The 22,909-nt window shown below is 42.9% G+C and overlaps 1 protein-coding gene across 1 annotated transcript in view; it reads right to left on the bottom strand.

Annotated features, from left to right (window-relative positions):
• galnt18a (UDP-N-acetyl-alpha-D-galactosamine:polypeptide N-acetylgalactosaminyltransferase 18a) overlaps positions 1 to 6,584 on the bottom strand; it is a gene marked incomplete at its 3' end in the record, with an annotated part of 227,158 nt that extends 220,574 nt beyond the window's left edge. Inside the window, exon 1 of the mRNA XM_080736116.1 lies at positions 6,335 to 6,584. Coding sequence (XP_080592242.1) covers positions 6,335 to 6,581 — 247 coding nt within the window. The 5' untranslated portion in view covers positions 6,582 to 6,584. The remainder of the gene's footprint in view (positions 1 to 6,334) is intronic.
• Positions 6,585 to 22,909: the final 16,325 nt, after the last annotated feature.

Genomic DNA, 22,909 nt, shown 5'->3' on the forward strand with positions numbered 1-22,909 from the left:
TTTAATTAATGTGAGAGATCGGTACATAATTCTGTTAGTCCTCCCAGTTTATATTAGCTAAAATGCTAACTAGCCAGCCTTTGTTAGCCGTTTGTAGCCAAATGCGGTAATATCGGGACTCCATTACTTAGCGATGCAACCCACAGTATTTATCCCATTAATTTAATGCCACGTGTGTTCCAAATGAACAATTATTAACCACGTAATGTATGATTTTGTGTATTATTATTTATTATTCTTCCGCCGTTCTTCCGCTGTTTCTTCTTCTACGCTGGTGAAAATGATCCGTTCCTGCCTGGAGGCGTCTGTGACGTATGCGTTTGTCTTCTGTGAAGCTCCGGTGCGGAAGCTTCCTTTGTCACTGAGTTAGCTTAGCATTGAATAGATCAGTGTCGTCCTAAACTATCTAATTCTAACGTTCAGGGTGTTTGTTTTTTTGGACAATAAATTGACAGCCAAGAAAACATGGATGGAATGCAATCGTTCACTCGCCGTCGGAAAGTTGACTTTAGAGTAGACTATTCTGGTTGACTGGCTATGAGTGGCTAACGGCTAACGCTAGCTAGCGTTAGCTAGCGCTAGCTGCAGCGCTAGCTGCAGGCTATAAACAAATAAAACGTGACCCAACTCTATTGTTGCTCTCTTCTACAAGCTCACAACGCGAGGCGGTTAAGCCTGTAGATTGTGTTTTATTATCAGGTCAGATAATCCTTCTGACTGAAGTTACACAAACACTGATTATGCTACATTTAGCACAGTTAGCCCTGTTGCACACGTAATAAATTCACTTCAACCTCGTGTTGAGCAGTTAATCCTATTTGCTACGTACGTCTACAAAAACCTTCATATTTCAAAGATAACGTGCTTACTGAAGTCTCACAGATGTCACAGTATGGTAAGCTCAAGCAGAATTACCCGTATCTTTCGTATTGTTTAATAAACTGCATTTTAATCCGATCAGATGCCATTTTCTGTTGTTTTTCAGCCATGCGACCCCATCGGTTGCGAGGTGTACTGCACTTAGATACATTAATACCTTTTTAAGGAAACGACGACCGATCGTATTAAAATGCTCCTCATTAAATAATACGATCATTACGGGACATTCTGCTGGAGCGTACCCTATGGTGACATCTGTGAGCCTTCACTAAGCAATTTATCTTTGTAATCTGACCGTTTGTGTAGACGTATGTAGCAAATTGGTTAAACTGCTTCACGGTTGGCGCAGCGTAGTGTCTTTACATTTAGCCCAATAATGCTTGAGATGCTGTTGTGGCATTATCTTTTTAGAGAGCAATAACTAAAGTTTAAAACATACATAAACCACTTTAGCCCTATGTTATACCAAGGCTATTTGAAAATAGACGATCTACAAGCTCACAACGCATTGCGGTGCGACGCGTTGTGAGCTTGTAGATCTGCTATTTTCAAACATTTTGTACTTTTACTTTTGGTACTTTAAGTACATTTGGATACCAATACTTTTGTACTTTTACTCAAGTACATTTTTTATTCTGGACTTTTACTTGTAACAGAGTGATTCTACATTGCAGAATTGATACTTTACTTTATTATAAAATGTTGGTACTTTTTCCACCACTGTGTAAACGTTTGTGTTCTCATGCCAATAAAGCTTCTTTGAATTGAAGATTGAATTGAAGATTGCTCCCCATGTGGCGGAGTCAGGTCATTGCAGGTTAGAAATTTATTTAAAACTTGAATATCTCAAAAGTACTATTTCAGCATGGCATCATTCTATAAGCCATATCTTCAAAACTGTTGGGTCAATCTCCACAACCAATATATCATTTTGTAGCTATGAACCCCAGCTTTCAAATGAAATGAAAACATGAAAATGAAAAAAATTGCAATGACTGGCTCTCAGGGGTGCTGGGACACATATTGTAGCACATCCAGAATATGTTTATTGATTAATACGTTTTCTCTGGATTCCCATTTCAGAAAAATCTAATTCACAACCACAAATATTTGCTGAATAATAATCGCAAGAATATTATATGCAAATTACACTATAGTGTGGGGTTGAAAATCGAAATCTACGTACTCTAAGAACACAAATAACTTTGCCAGGCTCTCTATGCCTATTATTAATGATGCACAATCCTCATTCAGACCCGCGTGTCTGGACCTCGGCCCTCTTTGTCTCAGTGACAAAGCATAAACACATAAACACATCAGCCCATGGCTGATAATGTACTCTGGCACCGGCTCCGCGGAACACACAGAGTATATGAGAGGACTCTGCCAAGTGCTCCCGGGACTAAATTTACTCACCCAGCGTTGCCCCTGAACCCTTGCAGCAGATTGCATTAGTACCACTGTGTGGTTCTGCAGACCATCCGGCTAACACAGAGACTCCCAACCTGTGGGCCGTGGACCACGTCGTGGGCCGTGAGGATATGTTGGCCCCCAAATAATTGTCAAAACACGACGATTTTAATCATACTATTACATTAATATTTAAAAAATATATTGACATATGTTGACAAAAATGACAATATTTCTTAAGAAACTTGAAAATCAATAGAAAAATAATTAGGAACTTACAGTAAAGCATGCGTTAGTTCCCTTGATCCAAGACGGAATACAATCGATTGATTGATCAATACAACAAACATGCTCTGAAAATGCATGGCAGCCGTGTTAAGTGGTTTGATTTTTGGTAAAATATCAAATCACAATATAACTTAAACCCAGGATAACACGTTTTATTAAAGCGTAACACTTGGTTCCAATGTGGTCAGAGGGGTGGGCCACGAACGCTTTCAATATTTCAAGAGGGTCCAGTAAGTAACAATGGCGAGAGAGAAGATGATGTAGTGTTATTACATCATCACAGGTTTTTTTACGCCAGCAGTGTGGTGTTTTACCCCGTGCCCGTAATGAATGGCACACAGAACAACATTAGGAACAGCAGCTGGCACTTAAAATACCATTTACTGTATTAAAACGCTGGCAGATGCTGGAGAAAGTGAGACAAATTGTGACCGTTTTGGCCAAGTTCCATGCATTGTCTGAGTGGTCAAGTAATTAAGGTTACGGTCACACACATCATGCCAGGAATGGCAACACTTACATACATCACAGCCTACATAGCAAGCATCACCTGCTACTGGTAACATTTGAGACAAGTTGCCCTATGAAATGGATGTTCAGAAGCACAGGGGGTGATTACACAGGGGGAAAAATACAAAAGAGAAAAAGGCCCTTTGTTGCCACAGACCCATAAATATAAACGCTGCAAAATAAGTGGCCAAAAAAGGACACAACTTAAAACACACACACACACACACACACACAGTATGTTTGTGTGAGGAGATGAGATTGGTATTGACAGCAGTATACGACTTCACGCACACAGAGTCCCTCTATTTGTGAGAGGAGAGTTTTGTGGTGCTTGATGCTTATATAAAGACTAGTCCTTACCCGTTCAAAGATATGAGCTCCGAAATGATGTGCAGTGTGTGGGTTATGGGGTGTGCACTGTGCACACAGTATATGAGGGATGGAAAGTAAGTTTCTGGTGCTTGCATGATAATATGTAGGAGCATCAATGTAAGAAATACCCGTTTCGTTTAAAGGCTACAGAGATACTGTGTACCGATCTACATGACAACATCTGAAAGAGGGCCAGCCACCCCCCCCCCCCCCCCCCCCACCCAAACACACACACACACACACACACACACACGCGCGCGCGCGCACGCACACACACACACACACACACACACACACACGCACGCACACACACACAGAGCTGGTTAAACATGTTGCCTCATGCTAGATGCAGAATAGATAGTAGTTACACCATAAAAATGCTAATATACAGCATATGATTTGTGAAAGTGACAAACAGGCTTCACAGTTATGTCAGGTGCGTTTATATGCTAATGGTGATGCGATTTCAGATCAATTGCTCCAGCCACTGAGGAGAAACGCTGTGACAGACACTCAGACAGACAGACACTCAGACAGACAGACACTCAGACAGACAGACAGACAGACAGACAGACAGACAGACAGACAGACAGACAGACAGACACTCACTCAGACAGACATTCGCAAAATTATAGTATAGATATTCATCAGTTGAACATTTTAGCTAAATCTGTATCTCATTCTCTTTTAAAAAGTGTGCGCTCGTAACAATTGAAAACTCATTATTATTCAGATACAAACTCTTTGTAATCTGGATAACTGTCCTCCTTGATCATGAACTGCTACTGCAGTGGCCAAATGCAATAGTCTGGTACCTACCCACATAAACAAATATATGAAATTAGTTTTTTTTGTGTGAACAGTGTGGCCTGGGATGGGCCTGGGATGGGCCATTATTGTTTCACTAGCATATTCCAAATATCTTTATAAAAAAACAAAAGCAATAATGAGCAGATTGTATATTTGCGTCAAAGGATAAATGTGTTCCATGCTGCTATGTTCACCTTCCTTGTTTATTTCAATATGAGGCTTCATTATACACAACAGAAACCACACACACACACACACACACACACACACACACACACACACACACACACACACACACACACACACACACACACACACACTCTAAAAAGACAAGCTAATAAAACAAGCATTGTTTTATTGTACTGTCTCAACAAAGCCCTGCAGTTCACACAACTAGGTCTGTCTTTTTTCTTGTTGCAAAACATTGGATAATTGCATTTTTCAGTACAGCAAAAAGCGCATTATTATAGCCTACATTGTGACACTTAGAGGCCTAGGCTATGCCCATTAGCTGGTTAAAGCTGTGCATTAACATTTTCTTCTGAACAACATTATTCAGCCTCTGTGATCAAGAGAAAACAGCGCTGATCTGGGATCACCAGTGGCACATGGCCCCGTAAAGTCATCTGGAATACCGAATTAATCCCGGATCATCGTTTTTGGCCCCGATTTCTCCCGAGGGATTGTAGGTCTCTGCCTGCCTGAGTGTCTGTCACGCTTTATAACGAGAAATAAAGCAGACAGAAACCAAGCCCACTCACATGCATTTTCTATGACGCAAATGTGTATTAATTCAGGCAATACACCTAATCTCTTGAATCACAAATATACCTGCATGAGAGCTTGAACCTGTCTCAATGATGCTTTGAATTTGTAATGGCATGAAAGGGTTAGGTGTGAACTGTGAAGCTAATTGAGATTAATTAAAGCGCAAGCAATTATCCAATCACTCCTGAAAGTCATGTTCACTCTAGCTGCCAAGAGACCACACATGTCAGAATCTGCTCTCTGATGTCTAACTTAAGGAGAAAGTTGTATAGGCTTGATGTTCACACATGTTGATAACTGTGAGTGTGAACTGTTAATTGAAGAAATGTAGCCATATACCAATGTAATTACAGGGGATAGTCTAATACAGTGTTTCTCAACCTTTTTTCTGCATGGGTAGGCCTAATTTTCTGCATGGGTAGTCCTACACTTTTCATGTCCCAAGAATCCAGGGGCACACCAACATATAGGCCCATTCCCACTGGGCCAGATAACAGATACAAAAATCTCTTTCTCCAGATATGTTTCCATTCAAAGTGAATACAGATAAAACAAATATTTGCCACAGATAAAAGTAGGCTATCTGTGGCAAATATCTGTGGTAGATATTTTTTTTATCTGTATCTACCATCCACTTTGAATGGAAAAATATCTGGAGAAAGAGATTTTTTTATCTGTTATCTGGCCCAGTGGGAATGGGCCTTAATACGGGAGTGTAAATATATAACCTTGTATCTCCAAGTTTCAAATGTGTACGTTTCTTCGCAAAGTAAAGCCCTGCTTCATCATACAAGGCTGTCGCACAACAGTAGTGAAAACAGCAGATCTACAAGCACACAACGCCACCGTGAGGCGTTGTGTGCTTGTAGATCGGCTGTTTTCACTAGTTTAAATCATTTTTAAAATGATAAATACAATAATGGCTTTCAAGCAGTTTCAAGGGGCACACTTGACCCTACTCAGGGGCACACCAAAGGTCCCCAGCCAGGCACAGTGGTTGAGAAACAGTGGTCTAGAGTATACATAGCTCTATAACACTTTGCTAAGTCACTGACCTATATTGTGTGTAGTAGACAAAATGACCTAATCTGGTCTCCGAATTTAGATTCAGCAACCGCTTTACCTTACAAATGGGTCAGGTGCGACTAGGCCTACTATATATCCTACAAATAGTCCATTTTAATAGGGCAAAAAGTAAGCAATTTAAATGTAGGCTAACTGGACCAAAGATAAATCACTCAATAAAAATATAGGAACTCTCAATAAACGTTTACTCTTGGTTGGGACAACAGCCTACCTTTAATGTGCTCGTTGACAACGCTCTCCAGTCGCTCCAGTCTCTCGATGATTTTCAGAGTTTCTCCCTTGCTGTCCTCCTCAAACTTTCTCTCCGCGTCTCCTCCGCTGTCCGGTGCTCTGACGGGGCTCACGTTGGCCACATAGTTAGTGATCCAGCCGACATAGAGCAGGCAGACGATGTTCGTCATGCCGCTCAGGATAACGCACGTTGACACTAAAGTTTTGGTTCTCCTTGAGCACAGCATCGCAACATCCCTCCATAGATAGGGTCCTTGACGCGCGCACAGGCAGGTGAAGGAAGCCGCTCAAAGATGTACCAACGCCGCTCAACAATACTGCGTATGTTAACCACACAATTCTGTGCTGAAAATGTTACAGGCTTATTAAGTCATGCTAAACCCAATCTAAAGTCTGGAGCTTGCTCCGTGGTCGGTCGTGTTCGTTCCATAAACAGAAACGCAGTTGCGTTCGTTGCGCACCCGGCGAGTGGAATGCACTCAGTAGCTGCAACGGCAGGCTCCTCAGCCTCTGTACAGCCCAATAGGAGCGTAGGAGGCGGGTTATATTCCGCTGTACCGCCCGGCCCACCTCGCTGGAGTGCTGCTGCTGAGAGGAGGAGGAGAGATGTAACCCAAGCGCATGCCATCGACCCGCGATGGATACAATACACACCACGTTGTAGCATTTATGTAAAAAAAAGTGTGTGTGTGTGTGTGTGTGTGTGTGTGTGTGTGAGAGAGAGAGAGAGTGCGCGCGCGTGCGTGTGCGCGCGTGTGTGCATTTTATAATAGCACATAGATTCTGCTGCTAGAAGGTCTGTCTTGAGGGCATTACAACATTGCTGTTGGCATTTGACTTGACAATCCCCTGCACACCTCCTCCATCATCTCGGGTTTTCTTGTGTCTTTCATTTCTTTTTCCTGTCCTTGCACAATGCTTACATGTCAGGTGCTTACGCATGCGCGCACGCACACACACACGCACACACACGCACACACACACACACGCACACACCTGGATTAAAACCTGGTTATCCTGTTATCCTGTCTTGGAAAAGCAGAGGTGGAAAAAGTACTATATTTTTTTACTTGAGTAAAAGTACTAGTAAGACACCTGAGGGTGACATGCAACCTCAGGGTGACATGCGACCTCGCCCTCGGCGAGGTCGCGCCAATTCTTGACCATCTGGCCAACCACAGCGTTTCTCTGACGATTCTAGTTGTTGTCATTCTGGGGGGAGTTTGTTCATGTTTTTGTGAGGGTATCAACCCTAGGAGACACGGGGGGAACATGCAAACTCCACACAGAAAGGCCCTATCGGCCACACCCTATAGGTGGGGTTGGCGATAGGGCCTTTCTGTGTGGAGTTTGCCTAAACATGGAGATGTGGTACAGAATGACTCATATATGGGCAGTGGTGTGATATGGATTTTAGAAGTGGTACCCCTCTAAATTCATGACGTCATACATGCACGTCACGTACGCGCGCGCGTGCACGCGCATGTGTGCACGCATGCCTGCCGCTCGTAGTTGAAATACTGTATTCAACATCACAACATTTTTTATGTAGCCTAACTATGTTTCTTATTATTTAGTTACATTGTTAATTAGTTTCAATTAATGTATTTTTTTTTTTTATATAAAATATAAAATAACTTTACATATTACATAGACTTTACACTTTTGGAACTCTCCCTCCGCTATGCATGCAGCTCTGACAAAACAACAAACTGCTTCGTTTTTCTTCCACTCTTGTGAAGTAAACAGATGAGACAAAAGGAGACGTTTTGTCTGCAAAGAATGCAAGACGAACGTGCTGCTGGCCGTGTACAAGTGTAAATGAGGACGTAGGTGAGAACTGCCTACCCGAGTATTGTTATGCAAAGGCAAAGCAGCTAGCCAGGTAGTGGGACTGAAATGTTTGTGCTGACCACGGCGTCACACAACTTGACGACGTGCGTGCACGCGCGGGTCGTGTGTGCGTGCATGTGGGGCGTGCGTACGTGCAGCTTGAAAAAAAGAAGTGTGGGCTCGCCGAGCCCAACCGAGCCCACGGCATCTCACCCCTGTATATGGGCATAAAAAGTATGTCATGTGACATCACTTCCTGTACAGACAGTCAGACAGACAGCCATTGACTCCGGCCTAACAATGGCTACTGTCTATGACGGTAGTCCCATATGACATGATGGACTGGACTATCTCCATATATAGTGTTCTCCACATCTCCATGTTTAGGCCAAACAGGTTTTCTCCATTTCTCCATGTATAAGTCCAAATACCCAACGTTGAGCTTGACAACGAAACGTTCTTAACACAGCCTCCCCCATGTTTACGTTAGAAAATATGTTAAATTCTAAGAACGTTTCGAGTACCGGTTTGATACAAGAGCGAATAAGCACTACACTTCTGGAATCCTGTGCGTCGACTTAAAGTCGATCCAGGCCTAATAACTTTATCTGGCCGCCCCGTTTCCACCTCCTTGTTACATTTTCTTTTCTCCAGGTGGATGGACATTCTTTCATAGGTGATCTAAGTCCAGCCGCCCCGTATCAGATCGGAGGAGGATACAGCACATTGTACCTCATCCACCCTTTCTTCTCTCTCCTTTTGGTATCTTTATCCTCCTCCTCCTTTTTTTCTTTTTTATTCTTCTCTTTTTTTGTCTTTCTTAGTCTTGTGTATCCTTCTCAGTCTTGTGTATCCTTCTCTTTTTTTGGTCTTTCTTAGTCTTGTGTAGCCGCCCCTTACAGGAAGTGATGTCACGACTCACTGACATCACACTGACATCACTTCCTGTACAGAATACGTACGTACGTACACTCAAGCGACAAGGTTTTTCAGGGTAAATGCGACCTTTGGTCGCAATCAATACTTCAATGTAGAAATACTCCATTACAAGTAAAAGTCCAGAATTCAAAATGTACTTGAGTAAAAGTGTGAAAGTATTGGCATCAAAAAGTACTTAAAGTACCAAAAGTAAAAGTACAAAATGTTTGAAAATAGCAGATCTACAAGCCCACAAGCTTTTCAAATAACCAAGGTATAAAATAGGGCTAAAGTGGTTTATGTATGTTTTATAATATTATAATTTAGAGTTCTAGTAACTGAAGTTTTCAAATAATTGTAGTGTAGTAAAAGTACAATATTTGGACCCGAGATGTAGTGGAATAGTAGCCTCGCAACAGCCAGACTCTCCAAAAGGAGAGTCTGGGAGTTCTCCATAGACAATGCATTACGCGATGACGTAGTTACTAACTTTGACTGACAGGTCCATTCAGTAGTCATCAGCGCATCAAAACATCGTCGGGAGAACATCAAATACGTCTTTTCCAGACAGAAATTCCAAAGGTGCAAACTGTTGTTCGTTTTTAAGTTATGAGATGCTGTTGATTTCAGATAAAACTTCGCTTAATGCAGCTTTTATTTGCGATTTGTGAACTCGGGTTGAGCAGCCGCTCAACCAATCAGGAGCGGTGTGAGGCGGGTTCACTCGTAATGCAGCCTTTTGATTGGAAATTGAAACTAAATTCTCATAAAGAGACTCGATGGGAGGGACACCAGACCGAGAAAGGAAGCACATTGGTGATGACGTAGCTCGGGATGGCTTGCGAGGCTAGTGGAGTAGAAGTAAGTACAGGAAATTGGAAATACTTAAAGATACCTCAAAACTGTACTTAAGTACAGTATTGAGTAAATCTACTTAGTTACTTTACACCCCTGGGGAAAAGGTGACCGCACCACTGAGAAACCCGGTCCAGACAAGCCCCTGTGTAGTCAGTTAAAGGTCTTCCACATGGGAAGTTTTACCTCTCAGTCAAAGCTTACTAAACTGCAACACAAAACTCTCCTAAACACATGTACACGCACACGCACGCACAAAGACAGATCGGATCACGCTGGCCACCTAGCGTGCTACCTGAGCGCTAAAGTAACTTCAGAGGTTCTATCCACGAACAGATGGATCTGCAGACTGGGCCTCCGGGCTGTTGCTTTCATCTTTGTCTTTCATCCAGTGGTTCGCCAAATCATACGCACACGCACGCACACACGCACACACACACACACACACACACACACACACACACACACACACACACACACACACACACACACACACACACACACACACACACACACACACACACACACACACACACACACACACACACACACACAAATGCAGGCAGGCAGGCACTCACACAGCCAAATCAAAAACTCCCCATTCACCCAAGAGCACTCTAGCGGATACGGCGGGCTCACCAAGGGTATAAATAATGCATTAGATGTGAAATATTAAGGCTTTCTACCCTTTGCCGCTCTCAATCCTTTCAGATTGCATGCCTGTAGTCTGTCATCCTGTAGTCTGTCTGACTGCTTGTCTCTCTGTCAATCTGCCGACATGACTTGACTCCCCAGTTGACCATTATGTCTGGCGCTGTGTCACTGTGTGTCATTGTTTTTAGTTGGAAAGCACAGCTATGCACCCTTGTTGACAGTTGAGGAATCACAGTTCACAGGCCTTCCTAGAAGTTCCTACATAGCGTCACTGTCAGTTTCAAATTTGTACGTTTTTCTTTTCGTAAAGTAAAGCCCTGCTTCATCATACAAGACGGTCGCAAAAGACATGATATGAAAATCATCGGAAACACTCGGAGTCAGGTAACCCCAGGTTAACCCCAGGTTCTGACCCTATCCAACACCAACCTAACCCTAACCCCTGATAAGGGACCTTAGACCCAGTACCTCCTGTTCTTGGGTAATCTCCTACTTAACTCATACTTCCCATATTCTACCTGACCGGCATGGCGTGTATCGTGCGCTTGCCCAGGCCTTACGGCCTGGGCATAAATATAACGATTGCATCCACCACGGCTTCGTAACTCGCGCGGTTACGAATTTAACGGTTATTCGGTTATTACGTTATTTAACGTTATTACCGTTATTACCGTTATTTAACGGTTATTACGGTTATTCGGTCGGAAACACTCGGCTGACGCCTCGTGTTTCCCAACGCCTCTCAGCCGGTGTATACTCCCCCGGTAACCACTCGCCTCTTGTGGCTTATTGCTTTAATATATAACGCTTTACTCCGCCAAAAAAACACCTCGTTACTCGTTACTCGCTGGCAGGAGAGGAGAGCACTCAGAGCAGCGCATGCAGCTGCTTAATTGACGGTCGTAAACTTCTTTTGATGTTCTCTGAGAGCCTAGGTCAACTTGACACAGAGTTGCGCAGCGGGTCGTAGATTGCGTCGCGACTCACACACGCACGCGCGCGCGCGCACGCACGCACGCACGCACACACACACACACACACACACACACACACACACACACACATACACACATACACACACACACACACACACACACACACACACACACACACACACACACACACACACACACACACACACAGAAGAGAGAGAGAGAGAGAGAGAGAGAGAGAGAGAGAGACGGTCAGTGAGCCCCTCCTCTTCTCATTTACACACAACGACACACAGGGAGAAATAATTTCTCTTCATCTCCGTGGTGCTGGATTGTTTTTCAATAAGATACTCCTAATAAAGTAGACTGCTTTCTGACTATAGGCCTATCCCTTTATTCTGAGTTAAAGACCATACAGAGCCTAGGGTCAAAATTACTGACAGTTTAAGTTTTAAATGTCTGGTAAATGCACTGATCACAGCTGTCAAATAAAGCTTGTTTGGCTGATTGGAGACTTATTTTTCCTCTCTCTTTCAATATTTTTATTCATTTTAAAGACATTTATGTGTACACATAACAAGGACATTATCAAAACAACAATAACTAAAATCCAACAATAACAAGCCAGCATCCAACAATTGTTTCAGCCTTTGCAGTTAGGGCTGGGATTCAGAAATAAAAATAAAAAATAAAAGAAAGCAGTCTGCATTCAATTAATTGAGCTCAATCAATCAAAGTCCCAGCCCTATTTACCATAAAACATACACTTATTTTTCCAATAAATTGGATTATGTTCTAAAGGAGCTGACTAAACAGATTGTGTCGTTGTACCCATAGGCCTACATCTCTTTTCTTTTGCAGGGTAAAAAAAAAAAGTAATATAACTTAATATATTATATATTACTCTTGATTCCAAGTAATAAGTAATATAATATTATTACTTTTTCCGAGGAGTAATAAGTAATATGTAACGATTACTCTCCTAAGTAATATTGCCCAACACTGTTCCCGAGTAGGCCGGTCCTTGACTAGACGCTCGGCCGCCCGTCAGCCAGATACAGGGATCTCCATATAGGGCATAAAATGGACGCAGACAGACAGATATCTCCATATATGGGTATAAATGGACACAAGCAAACAAATGGTCAAAACGGGTCCTATAACAACAGGTATAATGGGGTTTGCATTAAAGGGCGCGGGGCATTCATTCCCTATTTACATTGTTCCTGAGTTGGCCAGGTTGCCGACTAGTAGTGTATAAAAGTAAAAAAAAAAAAAAAAACTATCAAAACTGTATATGCATTCATCTATCCATCTTCAACCGCTTATCCGGAATCGGTCGCGGGGGTAACAGTTCCAACAGAGATTTCCAGTGTTCCCTCTCCTGAGCAACATTATCCACTACCCCCATGGGTATCCCCAGGTATTCCCAGGCCAGTGTGGAGATGTAATCCCTCCATCTAGTCTTTGGTCTGGTCTGCTAAACCCAGTGGGACATGCATATAGAGGACCTCCCTAGGGAGACAGCGGTTCTACTCCAAGTCTCTCTCGGGTGACTGAACTTCTCACCCTGTCTCTAAGGGAGATGCCAGCCACCTGCCTGAGAAAACTCATTTCGGCTGCTTGTATCCACAACCTTATATATTCGGTCATGACACTTCATGACCATAGGCAGTGTTTGAGTTATACTCCCAGAACTATGGGGGCCCTACATGGGGGGGGGGGGGGGGGGGGGGGGCGTGCACGTCTCGCGCGCAGCGCGCGAAAATTGGCGGTTTTTCGCGGTTTTGATCGCGTTTTTATCGCATTTTATTCGGGTTTCCGCAGGGGTTTTTTTGCTAAACAATCGGGAACGGCACACTACACTTTCCCTTTGCCCCTTTCCACATGCACCAGCCAGCAAGATAGTCTATATAGTTATAGTAGATGGAATTCTTGGTACCAACACTCCAACAGACAGACAACACCAGTATCATATAATCATTCAGTTCCAAAAGCTTTTCAGTTATCTACTTAATTTTACACCACTGTTCTACTACAGCAAGCATTATGAACCAAGAGAAACTAAACCCAAACAAGTAGAAGTGAAAATAGCCGATCTACAAGCTCACAAGGAGTCGCTTCGCGCTGCGTTGTGAACTTCTAGATCTGCTATTTTCAGGACCCATACAATGTGTCCACAACGCTAGCCAAAACAGTATTAGCTAGCAGCATAGCATCCATCATTACTCCAACTCTATTTAGCCACGACTCACTCACCAATTGTTGACAGAGTGACGATGAGACGAGCAGGACAATGTTTAATGCCTTTATAGCCTACATGGTCTTGTCTTGGTGTTCTGTTATATTCCTTTATGCCTGTGTGTTGTTAATTTCACCACGAGTCCATCAGGGTGCAAGATACGCACTGACGACAGAGTGGACGAACGTTAAAGGCTCGTCCTATGAAAGCCATTTCCTCTCTGCACAGAAGCGCATTTCAAAACAAGTCTTTATTTTATTTTTTTCATCTATACAATCGATCATTCAACATGTTTATTTTGAAATTGTCCTGGAAAATAGTAGCCAAATAGCACCTACATGCCACTGAGAGGTTACGTTTGTGTTGATGAGAGCCAGAGAGCGCAGGGGAGGAAAAAAAAAAAAAAAGAAAACACTTGGGAAAAAAAAGAGACCCCATAGGGTTTTTTGACTATGGGGTCCCAGACCTTATCTATGGGGGCTAAGCCCCCATTGGCCCCCACATAACTCGAACCCTGACCATAGGTGAGAGTAAATGAAGATTGTTCGGTAGACAGAGAGCTTTGCCTCCTGGCTCAACTCTCAACAGTGCGATTCAGCGACTGCAATACCGCTCCTGCTGCTCCCATTCTCCAGCTGATCTCCTGCTCCGTCCTTCGATTTCTCTCATTCGTGTGTTATCCATTCAGTTAAGGTTAAATGGAATGTCCTGTCATTAAACTGCAACATTTAGTAACCACTTCTAAAGCAACAGTGTTTATTGACTTGAAGTCAGCTCTGTACTCAGAAATCACATTGCTTAAAAACGTTTTTTAATATACGTTTGAAAAAGAGTTTCGAAGCTGTAATTCACAGGTCTGAGATAACTGTCATACCACTGTTTGAGGTGACTGCACCTTGTATGACACTGGCCTACACACAATTTCCAAATGGAAGGAAATTCAATGCTTTGACCATACAACAGATTTGCTTTCGAAAATGTTAAATGGAATGTTACCGTTTATGCCATAACATCCACAGGTTTAATCACAATTATTGTTGAAATTAGGCCATAAATGTCAAATGTTCAAGCATGTTCAAATCATGCATATTTTACATATTTTACACTTATTTCAGACCATTTCAACATACTACTGGTGCCATGGCATCCAATGTAGGACTAATGAGATGTCGGACTTATATGGGCAGTCCCCGCCTCGGGTGATGACTTGGCGAACAAGGAACTGTGTCAGTGCTCCCTTTTGGATAGCCTACTACCGTGGGAAAACTGAAAAAGTTTGACTGCAGGCAGTTCAGTTCGCCTGCACATAATCTTTGGTCACATTTCTAGAGACTTTTTCCCCCACTCAGTTCTATACTTCTGAAAGTAAAGACGAAACGTTTTTTCTTTAGACATTCAACTTCTGAGCCGGGTACTAGTACTTTCAAATTCATCCATGCTTGCAACTAAGTTGTACTAATGTTGTTGTTTGAATGGAGGGAGGGTGTGGGAGCAGCAGAGCCAATCGCTATGAGGCACACGCCTATCGTATCTTAGCAACACTTAAAGTGCTTTCTCTCATTGGCTGAGACCAATGTGCTGAGCGCACTTTCACACACCAGACTCACACTCCCAGCAACGAGATGAGGACAGTCACGGTACCATCATTTCTCAAATAAATCGCCCTGCCATTCATACAAATTCCTCAACCCCAAAATACAGAACAAGGTGCGTCCCATATAGGGATGGGACGATAATCGTTATTGTTTATCGTGATAAAAAACACTCGTCGTATCGTATCGAGATTTATCGTGAGATTATCCTTTTAGATCTGCTATTTTTTGGCAAAGTTCCGCCCGGGATAATGGATGTTTATCGTAAATCACAATTATTTGGGTCACAATAATCGTGACATGAAATGTTCATATCGTCCCATCCCTTGTCCCGTATCAGTTCAACATGGGACACATCCTTTTGTTTCCAAATACGGGACAATTCCGTATTTTATAGGACTGTTGGCAACCCTAGTTATGGCAGTGTCTGAAATTTCCAAGTGGTGGTGCTGCTGTATGATAAATAAGTGAATGTAACACTGACTGACTGTTATAACAGCCTCTAACAGCAAAAATACAGAGAAGCTCATTGTTTGTGTCAACAGACTTAAACTTTAATGTGACAGTTCTATCGGTTTCAGGTGTTAAGCCACGTTGACTCAGTCAACATCTGTTTGTCTGAGTGCAGATATTTGTGAAAAAGGACAGAAATGTTCCTTCTTTCTGTCTTTTCGTTTTGTATTCTCCCGGTAAAACAATGACACATTGTCACCGTTTTGGTTGGCGAAACAAACAAACATGTCATTGAGACGAGACGCGTATTGCTGTCGCAGTGTAACATCTCAACTGGCAGCATTGACCTATTCAATAATGGCAGACTGCAGCCTTCCCAATGGTTTCAGACAATATCCAGATGATTATGTAGGGCCATGCCTGGCTGCGACTGGGGTTTAATTAAATCAGTTTGTGTGTGGATCAATTGAAAAGCGCTCTGTGTTGACAAGTGTTTGCTCTGACGGAAAGGATGGGAGGAATGGCTCTGCACTGCAAACTAATTGAACAATGAGTAGATGAAAGAGCTATGCGTTCTTCATCAGAGCAGGAATTACACATTGTATTTTTCTTCACTTCTTAAGTAGGCTATCGTTCCTCACTTTGAACATTAATATTCTTCCCTTTCTACCAGAATAGTTTAATTACCCAACAAGTTGGTGCTTTTTGTTGAATAAGGTATACTTTTACCAATCTAATATTATTTTAGAAAATCATTTGAAGAAAGCTGCTGATAGAGAGATGGGCCTTTTTTGGTTTTAGAATGTTGTGAAAACTACCTAAATGTTAATAATACCTAATATATTAAATAAATATATTACATTCCCAAACTAAATAGATAGATCTATTAAATCATTGACTTTAAAATCATGCCGCTTTTTCACCCTGACAGTTTAATGTTCACACACATCCTGAGCTGCTCTGCTTTTAGCTGTAGGCCTATAGAAAGGACTCCCAACTGAACTGTGCACCATTCCATTAATCTTTCCCATTTTAGGTGCAGCAGTGCTTTTGCCCATGGCGCCAGCCAGCAAGCTATGGGCATACAATGCCAAATTCAGACTACTCATGGTCATGGAAAAACTGCAAATTGACAATGTTAGGCACACTAACATCTTTGACAACACTGCACCAATGATGGGCTTCAATGTTTTCATGCTTGTTCTCCAAAGGATGCTGAACTAAGAGTGGAGGTCTTGTCATAACTTTATGAAAGAAGAGCATGACCAAGTATTCAGTAATAACTGACAGAATCGTTGGCGTGGTACAGGCATGTATCAAGCCTGTCAGAATAATAGTGGAGAGGATGGGGGGAAACAAAAATGTTTTGGTCGTTATCAATAGAAATTCAAGCTGAGTTGTCTCACACTGAGCTGTAGTACTGAGGACTCTACACTTACACAGACAGGCAGTTCATAATGCTTTAGCCCCTTATACTCTTTCTTCAAGCACACTGCAACATTCTACAGGTCAACAGCAGGTGCTTGAGTATAGCAAAAATAATCATGAAAGAGGTGGTGCCATAGTTCTGTACTTTTTCTGTTTTGTATGTGTCTATGGAGTTAACATTACTCTATAATTATAGACCCACAGGTGTGGTTGTAATATGCAAATATGTCTTCCCTGTGTAATAGTGTATTTTTTTCCTGAAAGATGAAAGCCTCTGAGTCAAAAGACCCAATTGAAATACACAGATTTAATGACATCATAAAATCATCCGCTCCCCCTTTTTCACAAACAACAACACTGTGGTGGGTGTGACTAACTTCAGCTGGGTCACCACCCACCTGACAACCAGGCTTACTTAATGAACAGGTGGGTGTGGCCACATAAAAACATAATTTTAACACTTTCTGTACACTTTTTTGAAAAACATCTCCCTCCCAGTATAATCATAATACCTGATGATTATGTTGGTGTGAGGGGGTGCACAGGGGGATCACAGCACAATGTCCTGAGGGGAAAACATCATCCTGGTAACGGATTGTTGTTGCTTGTGATGATCTGAAATGGAAGCACTGCCACTGGGAGGAGTCTCACAGCCAGGGACGTGCTGGGCCCCTGATTCAGCCCGGGAAAAAGAGTTGGAGAGGCCCTCATTTTTTTTTTTATTAATTTTTTGTTATATTTCGTCGTTGTCGGGTGGAAACCTTGTATGTCCAAAACCGTTTGTTTTGTATTTATCATTTTAAAAATGATTTAAACTAGTGAAAACAGCCGATCTACAAGCACACAACGCCTCGCACCGCGAGGCGTTGTGTGCTTGTAGATCTGCTGTTTTCACTACTTGTGTGCAACTGCCTTGTATGATGAAGCAGGGCTTTGCTTTGTGAAAAAATGTATACATTTGAAACTTGGAGATACAAGGTTTCGATTTACTTGGAACGAAGGCTGACATTTTATTTTTAATTTTTTTCCTAATGGCCGGCCTGGACCGGCCGGGAATGAACCAGCCGTTCGGGAGTTGTCCCACTTTTCCCAATGGCCAGCACATCCCTGCTCACAGCCCATGCAGGGCTCAAGGCTCAGAAAGAGATTTTCCCCTGCGACTACTAAGAATCCCGAGCAGCTGCTCAAAATGTTACATGCACATGTACATAGACAAGTAGAGTAGATAGAAAAGTGGTTTCGTACAGTACAAATGATGTAGCCTACTGTATATGATTGAATGAATGATAAGACATTTTTATTTTCGTGTCATGCCACCGTTTTGGTCCATCCCATATGGGATAATATGACACATTGATATAACACAATAAGAAAACCACTGACAAGAGTTGTTATGAAGGCGTTGAATGACCTAAAATCACCTTTTAACGATGGGGTGCCAACCATGCCATGATTGTTTCCCCCTTTAAAACATGATTATCAGCTATTATGATTATACTAGGAGGAAGATGGTTTCCAAAAAAATGTACAGAAAGAAAATTATGCCCCGTTTTCATATAGCAAAACTTCTGGAAGTTTTTGCAAAAACGACGGCAATTTTGAAATTCACCCCATGTGAAAACGGTCAATTATTTTGTGTTCCGGAAGTTTGGGAGTCCGAAATTTGACGGCAAAATACCTAGTAGTTTTTGCTGAAAGTACCGTGAGAATACACATTTCCCTTCAGTGAAAACGCATACCGTCATTTTTGACAGTTTTTTTTACAAACAGGAGCATAATGGAGTCAATAATAATAGTTAAAGCATTGTATTTGGGATTGAAAAGCTTCACCTGGCAGGGGGGATTAATTATTAGGCTAGAATCCATATTGCATTCAAATGCAAGATCAATTCATGGTTCAAACGTATTTTTATTCTATAGCCTATTTTTGCACTGGGACGCGATGCAATACAGTCCAATTGCAGTACTCAGTAGGAGGCTGGCATTGGAGGAGGCGGGCATTGGAGGAGCTGGAGGCGGGCCTTGGAGGTGCTGAAAACAGCAGACCTACAAGCTCACAACGCAAGCAAGCGCAACGCTTTGTGGGCTTGTAGATCGGCTGTTTTCGCCACCCAACACAGCCACCGGTGCCCAGTCGTTTTTAGAATACTACAACGACATGGATTATTAATTCTTATTGAACACAGGAAAATAACAGGTTTCTTTAAGAATATTATTAAAAGAAACTATTTACTATATTAACACCTTGACGTCCGAAATAGAATGGTGGTTGGTAGATTAGCCGTGACATTTCTATTATTGTATTGTGATCTGAGACATAATATTATGTTTATAAACATGACCCCGCAGCCCCTCCATCTTGAACAGCGCCGCTGTTTTTTCTTTTTTTTTTTCCCCAGGCCAGTAACTCACCATGATTTTCTCGATTTCCGTTGGGATAGAATGGGGGTTTTGGCCGATCGTCGATGTCCCCGTGCGTTTCGCGTGCGCGATCCTTTCACGTAAATGTCCCCGCAAATAGTCCATGTGTGACTGAAGAACAGAACTGAAAAGTTTCGCTAGCATAGCCCCAAGCATGGCTGCTGTAGGAGCTCGAGTGTGCAGACAGCAAACGGATGGCTGGGAGTAGCCTTGGAGAAGGAGAGGCGCTGACGTCACCTCTGCTTCATGCACGGTCTGCATGAGCTATCAGTGCACGAGTGGTGACTAGGGAAGGTTAGACGATCGCCGATTTTCGGATCAAAAGCTGTTATTCCGGTTTTAAAGACAAAGTCCGGGAATGTACGACGTGGCTGAGAGTCCCTGGGGGGATGTGCGATATAGTACGGTTTTAACATTAAGGGGCTCCCCGTGGCTTAGAAGGTGTTAATAATAGAGTAAATAGTTTATTTTAATATAGTAATAATAATAATACAGTAAATAGTTTCTATATTAATAATATAGTAAGTTTCTTTTAATAATAAATCAGCGGTGAGAGACACCCCGGTGGTCAGCAGCGAGGCCCCCGCCGCTATAGCCCCGGCGGAGCCGTTGACCGTCACCGGCGAGGCGAGGTGACGGTCATCGGCGAGGCGAGGTGACCATCGGGTGACGGGTCTCCCGGTGGAGGGTCGACGGATCCCCGCACGGTAGCCGTGAGTCAGCCACCCTGCGGGGTTCTCTCGCCGCCGACCACGGGGTGACCGCAGCGGAGATCCGTGAGTAGTAGTCTCCCGGTGGAGGGTCGACAGATCCCCGCACGGTAGCCGTGAGTCAGCCGCAGCGGAGGTCCGTGAGAGGTGCGGGGGTCAGCTGTCAGCAGCGAGACCCCCGCACCTCTCACGGACCTCCGCTGCGGCTGACTCACGGCTACCGCGCGGGGATCAGCAGCGAGACCCCCGCACATCTCACGGACCTCCACTGCGGCTCCGCTGCGGCTGACTCACGGCTACCGTGCGGGGATCAGCAGCGAGACCCCCGCACATCTCACGGACCTCCACTGCGGCTCCGCTGCGGCTGACTCACGGCTACCGTGCGGGGATCAGCAGCGAGACCCCCGCACATCTCACGGACCTCCACTGCGGCTCCGCTGCGGCTGACTCACGGCTACCGTGCGGGGATCAGTAAGTAAGTAAGTAAGTAAATTTTATTTATATAGCACCTCTCACAGAGAGATCTCACAAAGTGCTTTACATACATTAAAAAGACAAAGGCATAATAAAAAAGAGTCTGTACAATTAGTATCTAGGCACATACAAATACAGGCATATAATATGAAAAATAAGAATAGAAAATTTAAATCATGTGACACCAGCAATGAACGCCTGTTCAAATAGTAGCGTTTTGAGATTACGTTTAAAAATGTCAACAGAGGTGGCATCCCTTAGAGATTTTGGAAGTTCATTCCACAGTTTAGGGGCCACTGCTGAAAAGGCCTTGTCACCTTTGGTTTTTAAAAAAGTCTTTGGGGCTTCCAACAACCCCTGCCCAGCAGACCTTAGGGCCCTACCAGGCTCATAACGTGGGACCAGATCAACTAAATAACCTGGAGCTTGACCATGTAATGCTCTGTAGGTGAGCACCAAGACCTTAAAGTGGACCCTAAAACGAACGGGAAGCCAGTGTAAGGAAGCTAGGACTGGAGTGATGTGGCACCTTCTGCTGGACATTGTTAACAATCTGGCGGCTGCATTTTGAACAAGTTGAAGTCGGTCCATGGAGGATTTGCTGAGGCAGGTGAAAAGTGAATTGCAATAGTCTAAGCGGGAGGAGACAAATGCATGGATAATCATTTCTAATTCAGGAAATGAGACTATTGAACGAAGTTTGGCAATATTCCTAAGATGGAAGAAACATGTACGGGTTATTGAAATTATATGAGTATCAAGGTGCATGGATTGGTTGAAGTTTACACCGAGGTTTCTGAGACTGGGGCGGACATTGGGCCTCATTCATCAAGCACTTAAGACCAAAAATACGATCATATTTTGTTCTTACCGGCATTTAGGATGATTCTCAAGTTGGGGGTCAAATTCATCATTGTATTTTGGTCTTGGATTTGTGCTGGAAATACGATGGAAAATACACCTCCTCCGACCATGGTGTAAATCTTTGCTTATATTTAGGATGCTTTTTTCGGTCAGGAAATAAGCCATCAGCCCACGGTGTATATTTAGAATGCTTTTTTCTTCATGCTAAATCAATTTTAAATTGTGCCAAACATCAAATAAAATATGTATTAGTCCATTCTGCCCAACATGTGCCAACACATGTATTTAAAAAATAAAATAATATGTCAATTGTCAAACAATTACATATTCAGTCGTGGATTAGCTGCCACTGAGTTTGTAACCAAATGGACCCGCCAATGGGGGACCACTCACGCACTGCACAGCATGATGACTGCCCGCACTCGTCCATTTGGTTTCATTTTAAAGAGTTAAGGATCTATAAAGGCCCAAGGGTCTGTTTGGCAAGAGACCACCAGAAAACCCCAGCACATCACTGTGGTCCCTGGACCACTGGTTGAGACCCACTGCACTACCTAGGCCTACTGTATTTGCTACTAGCCTATATTCTTACCTCTGATGAAGCAGCGTTTCACTTCGTGGATATTTCCACATAATTGTTTTGTGTATTATTCCGTGATGGATTGAACCTTGTAAACCACTTTATTCTATTACATTCTATACATTAGAGCATTACGTTCAGCATCCATTTTGAAATCTGCGGGATCAGAACAGTTGTATTTCATATCCTATGTTGTCAATGTGTCGCCGATATGTTTTTCTTTCCTTTTTTTCCTCTGTTTTTTGACGAGACAAGTTGAAGTTTTTATATGCAGCAAGTTCAAGTTCCGTCTGCCGGTGAGAAGGTGGGGGGCGTCGCGACCCTCCACTGATTAGGCTTTAATTTATAATAGACTAGGCTACTGTAGGCCTATTGATCACATCAACACATAACGACACAAAAGCAAAATAAGTCTTACCTTCGGTCTGATAAGGATACATGTGGCTTTACAGGACAGTGTTGAAATATTAATCCAAAAAAATAATTTCCCCTCAGTATATACATATAGGATAAATAATCAATAAAGCTCGCAACCTGCTGGTCTGGTCCATATCGGAAAGCAGTGCGTGTCACAGCTCATACTGTATATTCCTTCAACA

Source organism: Nannobrachium achirus (genome assembly GCF_963921795.1).
Source record: "Nannobrachium achirus genome assembly, chromosome: 11".
Lineage (NCBI taxonomy): Eukaryota > Metazoa > Chordata > Actinopteri > Myctophiformes > Myctophidae > Nannobrachium > Nannobrachium achirus.